This window comes from Micropterus salmoides, unplaced genomic scaffold, assembly GCF_014851395.1.
Source record: "Micropterus salmoides isolate LMB-PRFRI ecotype aquatic unplaced genomic scaffold, ASM1485139v1 Ms_hic_scaffold_15, whole genome shotgun sequence".
NCBI lineage: Eukaryota > Metazoa > Chordata > Actinopteri > Centrarchiformes > Centrarchidae > Micropterus > Micropterus salmoides.
This window is the reverse complement of record NW_024040596.1, coordinates 10,494,335-10,512,718: the sequence shown is the minus strand read 5'-3', so window position 1 is coordinate 10,512,718 and position 18,384 is coordinate 10,494,335. Positions and strand designations below refer to the sequence as shown.

General features: G+C 40.5%; 2 protein-coding genes across 3 annotated transcripts; both read right to left on the bottom strand.

The window, feature by feature from the left end:
* Nucleotides 1-491: 491 nt before the first annotated feature.
* akap17a (A kinase (PRKA) anchor protein 17A) lies at nt 492-9,282 on the bottom strand. 2 transcript variants are annotated; one of them, XM_038720274.1, is made up of 7 exons: nt 9,142-9,282; nt 7,885-8,233; nt 7,496-7,714; nt 6,822-7,034; nt 4,440-4,588; nt 3,461-3,701; nt 492-2,971 (listed from the first exon to the last, which is right to left on the bottom strand). In XM_038720274.1, exons 2-7 carry the CDS (start codon nt 8,221-8,223, stop codon nt 2,126-2,128), a joined length of 2,007 nt encoding a protein of 668 aa, XP_038576202.1. In that variant the 5' UTR covers nt 8,224-8,233; nt 9,142-9,282; the 3' UTR covers nt 492-2,125. The 2 variants fall into 2 exon arrangements, with proteins under 2 accessions (XP_038576202.1, XP_038576203.1); XM_038720275.1 differs by having other exon boundaries at nt 9,194-9,230.
* Nucleotides 9,283-11,391: 2,109 nt separating this feature from the next.
* Nucleotides 11,392-18,272, bottom strand: sowahca (sosondowah ankyrin repeat domain family Ca). Its single transcript, XM_038720271.1, has 4 exons — nt 16,998-18,272; nt 16,096-16,484; nt 14,831-15,220; nt 11,392-13,769 (listed from the first exon to the last, which is right to left on the bottom strand). The coding sequence occupies exons 1-4, from the start codon at nt 17,350-17,352 to the stop codon at nt 13,305-13,307; spliced, it is 1,599 nt and encodes a 532-aa protein (XP_038576199.1). The 5' UTR covers nt 17,353-18,272; the 3' UTR covers nt 11,392-13,304.
* Between the last annotated feature and the right edge of the window lie 112 nt (nt 18,273-18,384).

Genomic DNA, 18,384 nt, shown 5'->3' with positions numbered 1-18,384 from the left:
CCAGACCTGTTTCCCACAGCTTTCATGACCCCAAAAATATGATCGACACTTCTGGAATACAAAACCTTTGAGGGGGAAATTGTGTTTTATGAAAGATGTGCTCCCCTTCTCTTCTCCACATGGCCCGATTGCACTTACGCTGAGAGACTAATGATAGCATCAGACCAGATGACACGGACTCACAGTCACATCACATGCCTTGATGAGATTACACTGTCACTACTCAGTTGGACTAATAATTATTCATCCTCACAGTTCATTAAACCAGCGGTGTATGGACAGGATACGGACACGACAGCTGGATGCGGGTAAGTTGTCACCTTCAGAGAGGTAAAAATGGACATCAGTTGCTTAGATCATGCCCTCCATCAGCACATGTAACGTTGATCACAGTGACAAGACAAGACAGTGTTAGGTGAAACCCTATATAAATAGTTTAACATTATAGTGACAAGACTGCATGGTACATCTTCGACAAAAGACAACCACGCTTTTCAGTTTTCAGCTCAGATTTTTATTTTTACCATGTGTATGCAGGACATGGTCTAGTGGATCATGAGCACACAGTATACAGAACAAATGCACACTGCTGTGACAAATGACAATATCAAGGTAGCAGTCTCAACAAAACTATGTGATTTGATCGACTTACCCAAAGCGTAAATACAGCTGCCAGTAAAGAAATTTATCCGGCACTGTGTTGCGAACATGAGAGTAGAAAGTGTTCCCATTTTTATTTGGTACTCTGCTGGTTTGATTGAAATCCCTGAAGCTGGTTTCCTAAATGGTGATTAAACTTTGTCAGAGAATATGGAAATTATTTTTTTGACAAGTCTCAAATCCATTACTTGTATTCAACGCTCCTATATGCTCAAGGAAAGAGGGAGTACACTGCTTGCTGAGTCAGGTCCGTTATTTCATTATGCAATCATCATTATGACTTTCAACATCAAGTCTTTACACAATACAACCAACAAATCACTTTTAAAAAATTGAATTCTTCCAAACATTAAGAAATTAAAATACAACTAAAAGAAATCAGTCTTTGTCAGCTGAAACAGAGATAATCAAAAACAGTGCTGCCAGGTTAAGCTCAGCGAAACGTCTGTGGTTGAATTCAGCTGCGTGTTTTTCTGAGCGGCTTATCAGCAACACAGCCAATACTGAAGCAGTATTCCAAGAAAAATTTTAGGCTGTCTGCAGGTCAGCCAAGCTAGAGAGGTATGTTTCTTATAGTCTGTGGAAATTTCACATTTGTAACAGACCAGCAGCCATTCATTTTAACCAGGTAGTTCTCTTAAAAGTTGTCTACAACTACAGCGGCCATGAAGTCTAAACGTGTTTGAAATTGGACAGACTGGAGCCACATCAAAATAAACACTATTTGTCCTCTGTACTTGCCGCTTTCTACAGCTCACTGTTTTTCATGCACAAAGACAACTTGCTAGCAGAACATGAAGGTCATCAACAGGCGTTTAGGTTCACAGTTGGGTTAGACTGGTGTGTCAATCTACAAATACAGTCAGCCTATGTTAGCCTTTAATTCAAAAATCTATCAGAAAGTCAAGGTTCTCAACTTCTAATATGATGAATATCAACTATTATATAATTGATCACTAAGTTTGAATACAATACTAATACCCTATTATGTTTATTCCCGTTATTCAAATTTTTTTAGGAGTTTTAGTATAACACGGTCTAAATGTTGATGCAATGCCTTTCACAATTAAAGAATATTCTAAAACCAAATAGAACATTTAGTGTTTCATGCCATGAAATTGATACATGTAAAAACAACATGACTATTTTGACAAACAGCGGTCATTAGCTTCAATCCAAAAAAATAAAAAAGGTTAAAGCAACTCCTTCGAATCAACTGCTAAAAACGTATATGCCTCACTCATACAGGGAACACTTTCAGTTGATTCTGTGAAGGCAACTGTACTTTTATTATAGATTTGTTTATTTTTAATATGTTTTATTTTTTGCCAATCAGCCCTATTCTGAAAAAAAGCCACGTGTCACATTACTTGATTAAAGAAAATATCAATTATTTTTACTGAAACTTTAGGTGTAAGCCTGGGAATAGGGAATTTATCAATTAATAAATTGATAATGGAAGAGATCAGCGTCGTCTGGAGTGGCTCCTGTCTCTACTGTTGCTGTGTCTCTTGCATTTTCGACTGTAGTGGCTGTCTCTACTTTTATTGCTGCTCCTAGAGCTGCCTCTACTGTATCTACGGTGACTATGCCTGTGGCTCCGCCCTCCGCTGTAACTCCTCCCACTGCTGCTCCGGCTCCGGTCGTGGCTGGAGCTTGTACTCCTGCTGTGGTGACTGTGGCTCCTCCTATGACGACTGGAGCTCCTCTTACGGTGGCTGGAGCTCCTTCGCCTCCTGCTGTGTGAACGCCTTCTCCTCCCCCGGTTGTAGGAGCTCGTCGCTCTGTGGGAGCGGTCCCGGTCCCTTGCTTGCTCCCTATTGTGCCTGCTTTTCACCACCTCCTCCCTCCTTCCCTCCTGGTCTTTCTTCCTGTCCTCACCTCCTTTTTTCCCCAAAACGTGGGCGTGCACGCTAGATTTGGACATCTGCTTCTCTTTGCTCTCAACTGCCTTCACTCCGTTCACCCGGCCCAGGACCCCTAACATCACATCATTGCCAACAGGACCAGGGGCCTCCTCACTCTTTACAGGGCCAGCCTGGTCCTGCGTGGCTGGAGGTCTTGTGGTTTTACAACTGCTCTTCTTCAACAGGTTGCAAAGCAGTCTCTCCCTCAGCTCCTTCTCTCGGCGCTGGAGCTCCAATGCTCGCTCCTTCTCCACCTCTACCCTCCGGAGCTCCTCCTCCTGCTTGCGTCGGCAGGCCTCCAGCTTCTGAAGACGAGCTACTTCCTCCTTCTGTCTAGCCTGCTCTTGCTTTTCCCGCTCCTCCCGTTCGGCCCTCTCTTTCTCCTGCTGCCGCTGCTTTAGAGTCTGGAGAGGAGGAGGAAAAAATGTAGGTAAAAATTGAAAGAACCTGCATCGTCCACAAATTCTAAATTCAGGTTAGACAGTCAGGAGGAGACCCTGTTCTAACCTACTCTACCGACCGATATGAAACATCACAGTTGTGAAACTGGTTCTACTACCTACCAGCAGACATAAAACTGAACAATCCCCATGTTGTATCCTGTTTGTTTAATCCATACACAGACATGGAGTGTTGTTTTCACATTCAATAGACAAATATATGGGAAGCAGCAATCTTCTCATTTAACTCTTGGCAAGAAAGCCTACAAGCACATTTTGCGAAATGTGAAAAAACCATTCCAAGTTGAATGATTAAAAAAAAAAAATCTAAAGTTCAGTAACTGCAGTGTTTGCCAGGGTAAGTATCAAATTCGCAGATTTGAACCTCAGTGTTAATGGATGTGTGTGTATATCCATTCAGAGGTGTATTGTGTCTTTGAGCACATTTTGTACCTTGGCCCTGGCCAGCAGCTCAGCAATGAGCCGTATGGATTCCAGGTTGCGCTGAGCCAGCAGCAGCCTCCTCTCCTCCATGGCGATCTTCATCTGCAGCTTCTTCTGCTCCTCTTCCTGCTGGCGCCTCACCCTCTTCAGGTTCTTCCTCTCTTCTTTCTCCCGCAGCTTCTGCTCTCGCTTTCGTAACCTCTCTTCCTTCTTCCTCTCCTTCTCCTCCTCTTCCTGCTCCTTCTGTTTCCTGAACAAAAGGTAAATTGTCCTGTTCGTGAGTATCTGTTGTTATCTCCCTCAATATTATACTGAAAACCAAACCCTCAATTGTTGTTCCTCAAACTAATTGTTTATTTCCATCTGTGAAAATATTGTCTTTTCCACAAAGGCACTGATGTGCGTGTTTTTTTAAAAGCTTTAAACAGTTGAATATTGCTCGGTTTAGGAGTGTGCATAAAAATCCCTTCAAGCTTGTTTAGAAAAAGGCGCCTCTCAAACCCACTTAATTTACGTGATTTGATCAATTCCTATGCATCATAATTATATAATTACATAAACACTCAGTTGAGCCAAGACAGCCGAATATTTTGTTTGTTTGACATAACTGCACCTCCCACTTCGAAAACCTGTTTTAGGCTATGGCCTAATTATTATTTGAACTAGAGTAAGCTATACGTTATACACAGTAATGTACTGTATTACTGAATTCTATACAGTACAGTCATTTAATTTGCACATTAATTTGAAAAGTGTTTGAACAAAAATTCAGGAAATAGCAAGTTTCATTACTTTATATTAATGTAATAAATCTGTCAATTAGATGGTAATCTGCATGAGAAAAATAAAATAAAACTTATAATAATCATCCGCTTGTAGTGATCAATTTGACCAGGACAGATCACTGTAAGAGGTTTCCGCTGTACTTACTACCTGAAAGCTGAAGAGAATGGTACTCTTTCCATTTCTCTTTTGTAATCCATCATACCTCTCCTCCTCCTTACGCCGCTCCTCCTCTTCCTTCTCCCGTCGTTTCTGCTCCTCCCTCTGCCTCTCCAGCTCCTGTAGCTTCAGCCTCTCCAGACTTCTCCTCTTCAGAGCCAACTCACTCAAGTGCTTGCTGGTGTCAAAGGTCACCTGAGGAAAACACATGCACAGACACAAGGCTTACAAAAGACTACATGGTATTCACAGTACTACAGCATCGACATCTTCCAACTACTATTTCTGTGTGTTTGAGCATCTATGATGATTTACTGCAGTTTTAAGGAATCATTTACATCTTTTGTATTGTGCTGTGGTTTGGTGATTTCAGCCTGTCCAGTAAAACCAGACTCAACAGTCTTGTCAAAGTGGAGAGTAAAATAACTTGAGTAAGTCAGATTCAGTTAAAACTGACTCAGTGCAATACTGATTATCAGACAGGGTTATTAGTTTCAAAATATTAGTCATATGCAAGTTGCTTGTTCAGGCATGAAAAAACCTGCATGTTTAGGCAAGAGCTGGTGAGAGTATATAAACACCATCTCTTTGTATATTTATGTAATTTAACCACAGAACAATATCTTCTTTTGTTACTCATTTCTTTTACATAGATCCTCCTTTGCTTTTTCAGCCTTAATTTAGATTTCACAGTGAAGCTTTATTCTGTGGATTAAGAGACCTGGCTCTCCCCTACTCTCATTAGCATGCAAATAATGATGACACAGCTTTAACTCTCATACCATTAAAGGTCTCAAAGCTGCTATGTGAACAACACAGTCTAATTGCTAAAATCTGCCTATCTGCAGTATCACTACAGAAGCTGCAATTCACTGGTGGCCTCACACACACACATCTCTGATAATGTACTTGGCCTTAATGGGCGATCAGGCCAAACTAATAGTTGACAAAGTGTGGGGCGTGTTGTTGCAGATACTAGTGAGAAAATGAAATGCATACAAATGCCACATTTTTTAAAGCAACAAACAAAGGAACAATAGAGGATATCAACGGTACGGCGTTCTTGATTCTCAGTATTTGTGGCTGTTTGTCACAGTTTGTCAAGACAAACTTTGTTTCAGAAAACACTGACAACAGCTAGACAAAGTACTGCTGAAAAAAGCAAACAGGAAAGGAAATCCTAAATCAGAGCTCAGGCAACACTTCTGCAGTCTGCAGTGTGTTAACCCCGCCATTTTACTTTCCTAGTAACCTCAACCAAGGTGATACCAAAATGCAGAGGAAAGGAGGCTTAAGCTACATCCACTGCCTAGACTTGCCAGGATAGGACAGTGAATGTAACATGAGTACAGCCAAGAAGAAAGAAACGTATTCACTATTTGCCTTTATACAATCAAGAGTTAAACTCAAGTTTTCTCGACACTGCCCGTTAATAGTTTTCTCTATCTAGGAACAAACACTCAAACTTAATCACGCATGCCATTAATCTTAAAAATAGGAAGCTTTTAGGAAATGGGATGTCAACTCAGCCCAAACTGCCTAAGTTGTGGGAGGGAATATTAATATACATTAGTGCTAGGCAACGATAAAAAAATTTTCTTGTGATTAATCGCATGATTTTCTTGTGATTAATCGCAATTAATCCCATTGTTATTCGCAAAATTGAGTAATGATTCCTAAAAGTAGTGTATTGTGGACTTTTAATTTAAATATACCGCTATGTACACAAAAGTGCAATAACAACTATGGTGCTTTTTACCAGCAGTATTCACTTTACACAGCATCAATAAAATATTTATTTTAAATCAACATTAATGTAATCAAATCAAATATTAAACCAAAACCTATTTGCCTTTATCTAGCTTGTTAAAACAAGTTACCATCAGAGTCCAGTTGTCTTGTTTTATTTTCCTGAACAGGTATCAGCAGAAACATTTTTTTATTTTATCAGAGAGCAGCAGAAACAGTCTACGTTCAGTAGAAAGTTTCCCTATTAGAGTCAGGTGAAGTGGTCGAGCACAAGGTGTAGCAACAAGCAGGCGCATTCCCGGGAAACTGTCGCGGTCATGCTTGCCTCACGCACACGCCCGACGCCGAAGTTGAATTGTCTTGAACATTTTGTACGCGATGTGCAGCACAAATCACTGGAAGAGAGACTGATCCTCGCCATTTATGAGTTTCCAGAATCTATTACTGTTCCCTGCAAAACTAGATGTAGGCCTATCAGATAAAGTTATTTAGCCTATAATTTTAATTTAAGTTAAATAAGCTAAAGCTGTGTAGTGCACAGAAGCCATGGTTACTCTCAACAGAACAGCTGCCGTTTACTCGCAGAGCGCTGTCTTACTATAATAACGCATTAACGTGCCCAGCCCTAATATATACATTTGTATGGATAATGCAGTACTTTACAACCAGCCTGCAGTACCTTGATATTGCAGGCCACTGCTTTTCCATCGTCTCCTTTCAGCATGAGCTTCATGCTGCGCAGAGTGTCCATCGCCTTGGTGAAACCGCAGTACTCCTGGTACTGCACGTAAGCCTCAAAGTTCAGATGACCCCCGAAACTGAATGTGTTGAAGTTCTTGTCCAGCATCTCCTCCCTGTATGGGTCCAGCATTGGGATGTCAACATTTCGCACCTACAATCAAAAAGGTGGCATATTGGAAAAAATCAAATATGACGTTATTTTTGTCAGTATCTTAATATTGATGATGTCTTGATGTGTTTTGGTGATTTCTAGCAATATTTATGTGTGCGCAAGTGTTCTGAGTCAAATAAGTTCAGAAAAGTCTGAAAGACTTAAATGTTTTGCATACAATCAACTCTCTATTTAAACTTTATTGTTTGAGTGAAACATATTTATTAACTTCCACAAAAGTCAAAACATGCCGAATCGATCAGTTTGGACTACAGCTCTACACAGCATTTACTTTCCACCCCTCACTATGTCACTTACAGTAAGGATGAGTGGTCCAAAAAAATCCCCACAGTCAATGAGACATTAACATATTTCAAACTAACAAATAACATAACGTGAATTCAGTTTTCAGGTTGATTTCATGGTAAACACAGAAAAGCAGAAACAGAAACATGTACCACCTTGCCAAATTTCTCAAAGACAGCAATGAGGACCTCTTCAGAGGGCCGGTCTGGGTAAGGACTGTCCTTCTGGCTGAACCAGCGGCAAGGAAGCCCCTCCAAGTGGATGGTGTCAGGCCTCTCTCCAGGCACAGTCTCATTCATATCCTTGGCATCGCGGAAGAAGGAGTCCCAGTCATGACGAGTAGGGAAGTCCACCTTATTCTCTACTGCACGAACCTGAGGAAAGAGGGGGAAAGAAGGGTTTATATACACTCAATTGCCAGTTTACAAGATAAAACTAACAGTCTAATACAACAGCCTTGCCCGTTTTAAAGTATGTTTTTGAGAGTCGTTTGTGGTCATTTTGGAAACATTAATTTGTGGTCCACCTTAATTATCAGCCTTACCTTCAGTACGTCAGTAAATCCACTGAGTTTGATGCTCTTCCCATCGAGGCGGCTCAGCAGGCCCTTGACGATTGTCTTGTTCTCCACCTCACCCTCGAAGCGGATGAAGTCCATGGTGCTCTTGGAGATCCGCAGGGCTGAAAACTGCTCTGGAGCTACCATGGCCTTTACCCTCTCCATTACCTCCCAGTTGGAGATGCTCTTGCCTGGCAGCTTGAGCTGGGGCAGAGCCACACTAATGGTCATTTTGGCAATAGGCTTGAGGTACAGGCTGTACTCAGAGGACAGGCACACTGCCTCTGTAGTATCATGGACGATGGTGGTCATTGTTGAAGACATGAGGGGCGAGCTGCAGGAAGGTTGGAGAGTCAGTGAAGACTGTTAGCACATGTTAGCTGTACTTAAACCTGAATTAAAGGACTATTATAGTAATTTCACTGTCATGAAAACAATCAAAATAGCAGTGTACAAATGAAAACAGACACTCCAATAAGTCGGCAAACACTCAGACCTCATAGAAATTTGATTAAAAACGTTTTTAAAATAACATCACTGTCCCCTTTAAAATTTGTAACATCAAAATCAGAAGGTCGCACTTAAACTTCAACTTAACTAACTTAAGGATTTGGTTAACCTGTTACTTTCAGATATACCGATGTTAACATATTCTGTAGGTAAGGGTAGATATCTAAATTCAGATTTGTTTATGGCCCTTTAATTATCACTTTGTCTCATCAAACCATCAAGCATCAAAGAACTTGAGTTGACATTACTATTTTAGGTTACCGTATTGTTAGGTAACGTTACTAACATCGCTGTTTATTTCAAACTATTTGAAAGCTTTTAGTCGTTTGTTTATGTTAAGTAACGGAGACAAAAAGCTGGCTGTAACTTTTAAACCTGTTTACTGTAGTTAAGGTTTCTTACGTTAGCGTAACGATAGCTGTAAAGTTTAGCTAGCTAGCGTTAGCTCAGATTCTGAAGGGAGACAAACTCGAGGGCTGTTTAATGAAACAACTAACTAACTTAATGCAAATAATTCATTGACCACGATGGACACAACGTCAGCTATTCCGTGCAAAATGTTTTGGTTAATAACAACAGCGGACGTGAGTGTTGTTCTAGTTAACATTAGCCAGTTGCAAGCTAGTTAGCTTGAAGTCTTCTGTCACTCTTATACTTTTAAACAACGTACGAGTGCTTTTACATAACGTCACGCTAACGACAGCTATCACGGTAGATTTCTCGGACACCTACCTAACATCAGTTAGCCTCCAAACAAAAATATCAACAAAATTACTGGACTGACTTATGGAGATCCAAACACTGCAGGAGACAGAAGAACCGAAACCCCCACTAACCTACATGCCACTTCCGCATGCAGTAAACTTTGACCCTGAAAGAAACAACGTGTAGTGGAGGTTTTATTTCAGTACAGCGACACCATGTGGAAAAGAAAGTGCTTCAACACAAAATGCATTCAGTGTGTTCATATGAGAGAGTATAAATACGGTAAAGAAAAATACATAAATAGGAGTAGTAATAAAACGCCACAAGCAGGGATTATAATTTCATAAATAGTTTGTGTAAAGTCTATAATTTCAGTTCAGTTTTAATAGCTTTTTTGTTTTGCGATGAGGTTATCGAACCAATATATAACTTAATTTCTCTCTTAAGTACAGAGAATATTGGTTTAGATTTAGCAAATTTACATTTGTAGCAAAAATTATTACAAGATTAATTATTATTAATTAAGAAATGTTTGTCTTTTAGATCACATTCAAGATTTATAAAAGCATAAACTATCTTCTTATACAGTAGTCCAAAATCAGAGTAAAGAATGTGGGAAAAAGTCGCTTATTATTGATATTTTCATGTCTGGTGCATCCAATTGATTGGAGTCACATAATTCGTTAAATGGAGATCACCTGTGTGTTGTTAAGGGGTGCCGATTGATTGCAGTATAAATACACATATTTTGTATTTTATGTTTACCATTAATTTAGATCACTTTGTAGAAATTAGTTTTCACTTCAATATTAACAGGTCTTTGTATTTTAGCTTAAAAAAGAAACAATAAATCTACTCTAAATCAGTGTTGTAAAACAATAAAACAAGCAAACCACTGGGTGGGTACTTTTTATAGGCACTGTATGTCACAAGACAACAGAACATCCGGAGGACAGTGCACGTTTGTTACTAGCTTGATGGCTATTTGGCACCGTTAGTCACAAGTTGGGCTTTGAATGAATGTCATCATCACTGTGGTAACTGTTTTGGGACAGAGTGAGAGATGGGGATAGATTGGACATGGATTAGTCTAACAGTGGAGGCCCCAGGCAAAAAAGTTGGCACAGTTTCCCTGAAAAGATGGCAGAGGAATTTACATAATAGGCATTACTCCCTGCACTTTGAATGTAGGTCAGTAGCTGCTCTCTACTCCGTCCCGATCAGCAGTCATCAGAAAAGCTGCCTTAGGCGACTAGAGTCTTGAATCACCGACCCATGAAAAACTTCATCCCTTCAGTGACCTCTATAAATCTGGTTTGACTAGTAGATGAAGGCAATAAAAGAAATCAGAGAAACATCAAACGAACATACTCTGACTCTAGAGCAGTTACAGATACACAGATTGTAAAGGCCATGTACATGTAATCCTGTTTTCATGTGGTTAATTCGTGCTGGCAAACATGAAGTGCAGAACAGACCCAGAAAATCAGTGCCACAAGACAATTGTCAGAGGAGTGGTTATCTGTCCAGTCACAGGCTGACTGGGAGTACCATATCACTCTCACACATGATGTGCATAATTTAACTTACTCAACTTTTCACATTTTTTCCTCTTATCCTCAGTGACATGCTGGGGTCAACAGGCTCAACAACTAACAGAAATAAAAATACTTGTCCTCTTTTACTTCTTATTATGTGTAATATTCTGATGAAACCTTGTGTTTGAATGGTTGTGAATTTGCATTAAAGTTTATGTTTTACATCCGAAAACATTCACAATGTTGACCCCGATTAGACCAGTGTAGACTTAAATGTCAGTCCAGATCAAGATTTTATCTTGTGAGGACCTTTAGTCTTTGTAACAATAGAAGTACACTCACACTCTCTCTCACACACACACACACTAATACACACACAACAGGTGTAGAATTGGGACTGGCTATTAATATATTGGGTGCAGTGTTACATGGGCAGCTTGTAGACAGGAAGCTCTGGATGTACTGTAAATGCTGGACCAAAGCTGGCACAGAGGCTCATCAGATCATCAATTATTCAGCACCACCAGACAAGGACAATCACATGGCGTCAGCAGGACTTGCAAAGGAAATAGCCTGCTTCATTTTGAGCTTTGGTCCATTCTGGTTGAATCTGGCTCTTAGTATTCATATTATAACAACCATCATGTGTCTAATCCCTGCCACGAATTGTACAGTTTGTTCCTACATATTCTGTATAGTTGTTTGCTCGGTTGCTTGTAATAACACAGTTAGTGTCATGCCGTTTTTATGCAAACCATTATTGCTTTATTTCACATTCAAGGACGAGACCCAGAGAGAAAGTTGACAGTGGCTCAGTAACAGAGGATTCGCACCACTTAACTTCACAGTATTCACAAAGAAGACTGACATACAGACATAAAAATTAACAGTGCAAAGCATTTACATTTCCCCTATTCATGCATCTGAAAAGGTGACATCGAAGTAGGTTTGTACAACATATTTCTACATCAAAAGAGTCAACGTACAATTACATGAAGCCCTATGAAATGCTACAAAATACTAAGTTCATGAAATCTAGGATGTGTCATTGATCCGATAATCAGGTATAAGTAAGGTTCACATATTTGGGAGAACAGTCTAAAAAGTCAATGTGCTCCTCAGCTAAACATACAGCATATTCTGGTCTAGACTCTTCACTATCTGCAGATGCAATACAAGAGGCTGTATAGGCAATTTATTAAAAATCTGGTCCAAAGTAATCAGGTGTATATGAATCAGAATGTTTGGTTGCATATTTACTGTAAAACTAATTAGTGCTACGCTGTTCATCTGTGGAAAGACCTTGAGCTGAATAACTTTTCACTAAATTAGATTTTTACATGAGCCACTTCTGCATGAAACTATGAGTCTATGATTCAGAACTGTACTTTAAGTTGAAAGTGGTAAATATAATCCATTTTAACCATTGAAGATTTGCTCAAAAAGACTGCAATCTGCTATTAGAGGCCCATACCGCTTAAACTCCCCCACAAAGAAGCAGTTTAACAATGAGTGAGCCAGACTCAAAGTATTTGAGGTACATTATAGTCAGTAAACAACATCAGTTCTCCCTGTGCTTCCACCCTGTGAAACAGTCTGACTGTGAAACTGACCAGTGTCTTTATAAAAGGTACATGGATCTAACTAAAATCATGCCAGCCTGGAATTACCCTCCCATCATTGTGACTACCTAACTTTTAAATCAGTGTACTTTGTTTAGGTTTCAAATATTGATCAACAGAAGTGAAAGATATAGTGAAAAATTACATAGTCTAATTTGTATGCTTATATATACAGTGCATTATACATCTAAAGGTGTAGCAGTTTGATCACCCTGTAATATTGTGTATACAATGTTAACTTATAAGTATGACACGGGACTAATAACAGCTGGCATGGTTTTAGTTTGAGCCGTTTCCTCCCATAATGATGAACAATCTTCAAAGTGACAAGTGCAAACATCACAACTGTACATGGTTGTTTGGACATACAATAATTCTGTGGTTACAAGAGTTTGAATACTAAAATCTGTTAATTGAAAATAAAAAAGATTTCATTCAGAGATTTACAAAAAAAACCCCAGCACCATCCAATAAAAGGAGGCTGAAATATAGAAAATGTGTTCAATAAATATATTAATTTACTCTGCAAACAAAAAACATGTTTATGGAATAAAACCTATGTGTTATTTCACAAATCCCTCGCCACTGTGAGTCAAAACTAAAGTGAATCCAGCCTGTTCCTTTTGCATTTGAGTAAAAATTGGTCTAGTATAAGTTTTAAAAAAAAGTGGTGTAATGTTCGCTAAGAGAACCTACAAAACATTACAGAAAAAGCTACTAACACAAAAAAACTCAACTCAGTGAATTGTCGTGGCAAATAAAATGCTACTTGAATTGTGCCTTGCCCTCTGTGACCAACATCAGCCTACGAACTGCAAAGGGATCAAAAGTAAGTTGTACTTTTAGAGAAACATACATTGTAGTTATTCATTTAAAATCCTATAATAAAACTTTACAATATATATTAGGATGTGTGTCATAAATTTTGGTCATAAACCTTACAGCTTATAAAGGTGAGTAAACAGTATTTTGTAAATCAAAACATGTCAAACTGGTTTATATTTCCATATCACTGGTTAAGAGTGTAACTTCATCCAAACAGGTTGGACAGTGGTCGGGTTCGGAGAGGGCTGCTGGGGAGCTCCTCTCCTCTTCCCACCTCCCCAGTGTCCCTGAAGGAGGCGCTGTGGATGATCTGGGCTCGGTGGCGACCTCGATGCAGCCGGGCGTTCAGCCGGCTCAGAGAAGACTTCCTCTGCACCCCCCCTTTGGTCCTCCCAGTCACGGCTGCCTCCTCTGCTGCCTCAGCCGGTGGGTTCAGAAGGCGCAGTGGGTTCAGATTGCCCTGGAGGACTCTGGGAAACCGCCAGCCGCGCCCTCCACCACCACCGCTGTTAGTGCTCTCGCTATCTGACTCAGTTCCAGGTGAGAGGACCACTCCCTCCTCCTGCAGGTCAGCAGCTTGTGTTGGGTGCAGGTACTGGATGGCTCGCCTTCCGCTGTAGTCTCGAGCATCAGGGTCCGCCTCCCAGTCTGACAGCAATACACGAACCACCTGTCAATCACAGCACATTAAATACAAACAGGGAAAATACTGAAATCTTGTCACCTGTCATTTATGCAGAATTTACTGCTACCTTATTGGCTAAGATTTCTCTGTGAGTTACATCATATGAAACTGTGTCTTATCAATAATCCAGCATGTCAACATGAGGGTACGAGTGGTCTTTTCTGCTGCCATCCTGTTGTCTGTCTTGATCAGTCCACAGTTATTTACGTCCTTGCGTGTTTGTCCCCATTTGTTTCTTGTCTTTATTCTTGGAAAATTGTTAATGCTTAATTTACACTAGAGCCTGACATGGGAAGACTGATATGAAATCCGATATTGTGATATATGGGCCAATATTCTTTTGTTCTTATTTTCAGAAACACATAAGATAAACAAAAATTATCTCTAACATTTACTATGTGTAGTTATGAGACCTCACCAAGATAACATGAAACTTTTTTTCCTTTGTTATAAATAGGACTTTTAGTACAAGTACTTTAAGTACAGCTGATTATGTCAGCTGACTGCTGCCTTTTGTGGTGGATGTTGCTTATGTAACTTACACATAGGTCCAAAATGCATGTTTTCTTATGACCAGAGTACAGCCTGCACATTTTCCTGTTGAATTCCCATCTAAGGGAGTTTCTGTGGAGATGTTTCCATTGTTTTATGGAGCCCAAAGCATACAGTAGACACTGCACAAATGCATCTCAAAACATCCCATTCAAGGAGCAATTTCTTGACAATTTTTAAAAACATACTTTCACTGCACTGTGTGTTTTGGATTGATTTAATTAATAGTGAGTGAAAGCCCTCTCGGCAAGAAAAGGTTTTCTATACACAAAGTTATAACTATAAATGACAACACATCGTGATCTTTTCAACTCATTTTGTGCAAAGCAAACCAGCCAGTTGATACAAATTAAGTTAATTCTTTTTCCAGATCATTTATTTTGTCTTGAAGAGGAAAGTCCATTCTTTTAGTTGCAGCATTATCTGCTTCACTGAGCAGGTGTAACCCACACCTATAAACACACTCCACTACCACCACAGTCTATGCAACTCACCTGTGTGTGGCCGTGCATGGCTGCCAGGTGTAGCGGTGTGTATCCAGCACTTGATCTCACATTCACATTGACAGGAATAGTGTTTTCCTTGGCGAAGGCCAGCAGCTGGGAGAGCAGCTCAGCTTTGCCCTGCTTAGCCGCCCAGTGGAGGCAGGTGAAGCCGGTCACAAAGTCTTTCTTGGCCACTAGGCTGGGTTCCACAGTGAGCAGGGGTTGCAGACTTTCCCACAGGCCATCTGAGGTGCACAGCATCCACTCATGTTCCAGTGGGTCCAGGGTCACTGAGGTGCAGTCCTCATCAGTGGCTGAGGAGAGGAGCGATGTTGAATCTCCATCGCTCCTCACTGAGTCCCGGAGGCGTGAACCACGGTTGATCAGAGACCTCCGAACCTGCAATGGGAAGAACATAGGAATAAAAGACTTTACATCCATTTTTGTGTTACAACATTTAATATGGTAGCGTTTAGCTTTGTACCACTGGACAATGCTTTATGGTGATGTAGAGATGGCTTTTTATTAGTTCTTTGCCAATAAACTGCTTAAAGTGTTCTTCACAAGACCTCAACTGCACTGTAAATAACAGTTTCACAACACTTAACGCAAGAACCAAATGCAGACTTATTATTATTTGTGGAAACTAAACAAAAGTAAACCACACACCAGGGTACTGAGCGCCACTGTTCATCACAATAAAGTATCAAACTGATTTTACTTGTATAAAATATGTTTTTGACAGTAAACAAGTCAGTTATGAAATAGTCAGTTTAGCTGGTTGCTGCCTTATGATGATCACCAAAAGGGGGTCATCCTGCCTAGAGTTAAGGCTTGATTACATCACTGTCAAATCTCTCAGTTGCCTAACACAGAAAACTGTTGCTGTGGAGTCACACTTTATGAATATTGCATTTCACACTGCAAATGGTGTTTTACATCAGCTGTCAAAAGCTACGCTCTTGGCTGTGCTGCAAGTTACACAGAGGCAATGGCAGGGGAACCTGCTTAATTTCGTCTATGGACAACTGTGCGGCATTCAGGTTCTGAGCACACCCAAAGCAATTTGTGATTTTTTTTCAGGTTAAAGCCATTTTTGTAAACATACTTTCTCACATGCTTGGATTGTTACTTGTTTTAACTGCTTTGCCCTGTATAGAGCTTTATAAAGCTGCCTTACAAACAAAAATGATGACTTACAATAATAATAATAATAATAATAATAATAATAATAATGGAAGCTTTTTTCATGCCAGAGAAACAAAGTATCGTACCTGCGGAGAACTACTCATCATCAGCTCTATGAAGTTCCTGCGACTTCCCTTGGGTGTGTTGATATCTCCCACAGGGTCCAGCCCTTCCAAGGCGCTGTCTTCAGAAAGGCAGCTGATCAGCATGGCCCGCTGGGACCCTTTGGACACCCTGCGTGCTCCCCTCACCTGCTGGTTGTGGGACCCCGCAGGGTGAGCATGGTCCAGATCTGGTACCCCAATAACAGGGGCCGATTCCCGCCTCCTCCTCTCCCTCAGCCTCACCTCCCCTCCTCCAGCAGAGGTAGGAGTCGCCGTGTTGGTCTTATTATTCTGGGAGGGGGCTGCAGGTTGCTCATTACCATTTGACTGTTTATCATTGTCCAGACTGGCAGCCAGCGGACTGGATGCTCCTGTGGAACCATTGGACACATTTTTTGTTTTTTTTGTTATTATCATGCAGCTTTGACACTGCATGATGGAGTTGTCTATGGCATAATCTTAACCTCAGCTGACTACAAAGCAGCCTACCCATTGTAATCCATACAGGTATGCAGGAGGTTAGTCATGTTATACTTTGTGTGATTAGTACCATGAATTATTGTACACCTATTTAATTATTTTTGGCAAGAAAGATGTCAAACTTACAGCTACAGATTTGTGGATTTTGACAACTTCAGTCTAAGCCACTTTAGTAGGGATTGGCCTTCATACACAATGGGGAAAAGGGCCAATGCCAAACAATACTACTTAAGCTAATAAACACAAATAAGCTTAACGTTACTGATAGACAAATAAAAGCTATCTAACTTATGATAAAGACATATAGACATTTACACATGTGGAAAATTTAAGCAAATGCACCATGCACATAACAATGGCATAATTACATTAATTTAAATAAACACAGAGTGCATATGACTCACCTGCTTGGTCTCCGCTGTCACGGTTGCCGTTGACATAGCTGTTGTCCAGTGTTTCCTGGATATTAACGTTACCGTTGAACTCCGCGTGATCGTGGCCGTCTGTGTCCGCACGCATCACCGACTCTGCGCTGCCTTCAGTGTTTAAACAAACAAATTTCACGCCGTCTTCCACCTGCACGAAACCCACGTTGTCCACAACGCGTTTCAGCACCTCGCGATCCACCCCTTCTTTCGACTGGTCATTTCTCCCACAAACTGATAGGAAATGATCGAGCAGCTCCATCTGTTGGACCCTCCCTCCTCTCTCCATCAGGAACTCCTGCACGGCTTGCTCCGTGCACTGGGACGCCATCATCACCCCCGAAAGGCCCGCAACAGAGCCCAGAGACAAGTCAAATAAGTTGCACGAGAGCGTTTCAAAATGACTCCATGTTCACACGCTACTGTCATTCACTGAGGTCGGCGACAACAGATGACAGCATCCTCTTCCCTGGCCTCCTCCTCTCCTCCATGGGGAGTGTCGAGCTCTGGCAGATAGGGGTCGCAAGTCGCTGATGAAACCACCAAGCAAACGGCTCAGCGCTGCAGAAATCATGCAGCGTTCAAGTGCTACTCCTAAACTCGTGCTCCCAATAACTAGTAATATCGACCAGTCTGATTTTTGGACAATGCGATTTTATTTTAAGTGTCGACTGAGCCGTGATGGCGTGAGAAAGAAATATAAATATATTCCGGGCCTGTATTGCATGACTAACTGATTCAGATCTGCTTAAAACCATAGACTGTATAAAAAACCCTGTTAATATGGGAATCTTGTTGGTCAACACGTCACCAACATAGGCTGTATGATTCACACATGCAGGGCAAATGCGCCATGACAACTCAAATTTAGGCTATACGAAGCTAATTATGTTGGTTACATTATATTTAGCTTTGACAGAATGTCAAAATAATGATAATTAGCCTTGAAAAAGACGCTATCTCACATTAAAACTCACTAAGCAGGCCAAACATTATGATTATGATGACAAATTATGATAAAATATGGTCAAAATATATTTAGTTCCTTATAAATTCTCTATGATCAAAACTCGAATCGAGTAGCTGTTGCACTGAAATCGGCTTGACAAATTTTCTAACACAATTTTCATGCCATTGAAGTGACTGGGAAAAATTAAGTTGCGCTGTACCATTAAATGAAGAAGGGGGATGGGTGTGTTACTGCGTTAAATTAACATTGTTATACCATCCTGTCTTACAATTGCAGTGTATTTTATTCGTTAATAATGTTATATATTGTAATTCCCGCGACATTTTGCCCTAATTTGTAGAATTTTAATTTTAAAGCAAATGTCCAAACGATATACATCACCTAATTCCTACCTTG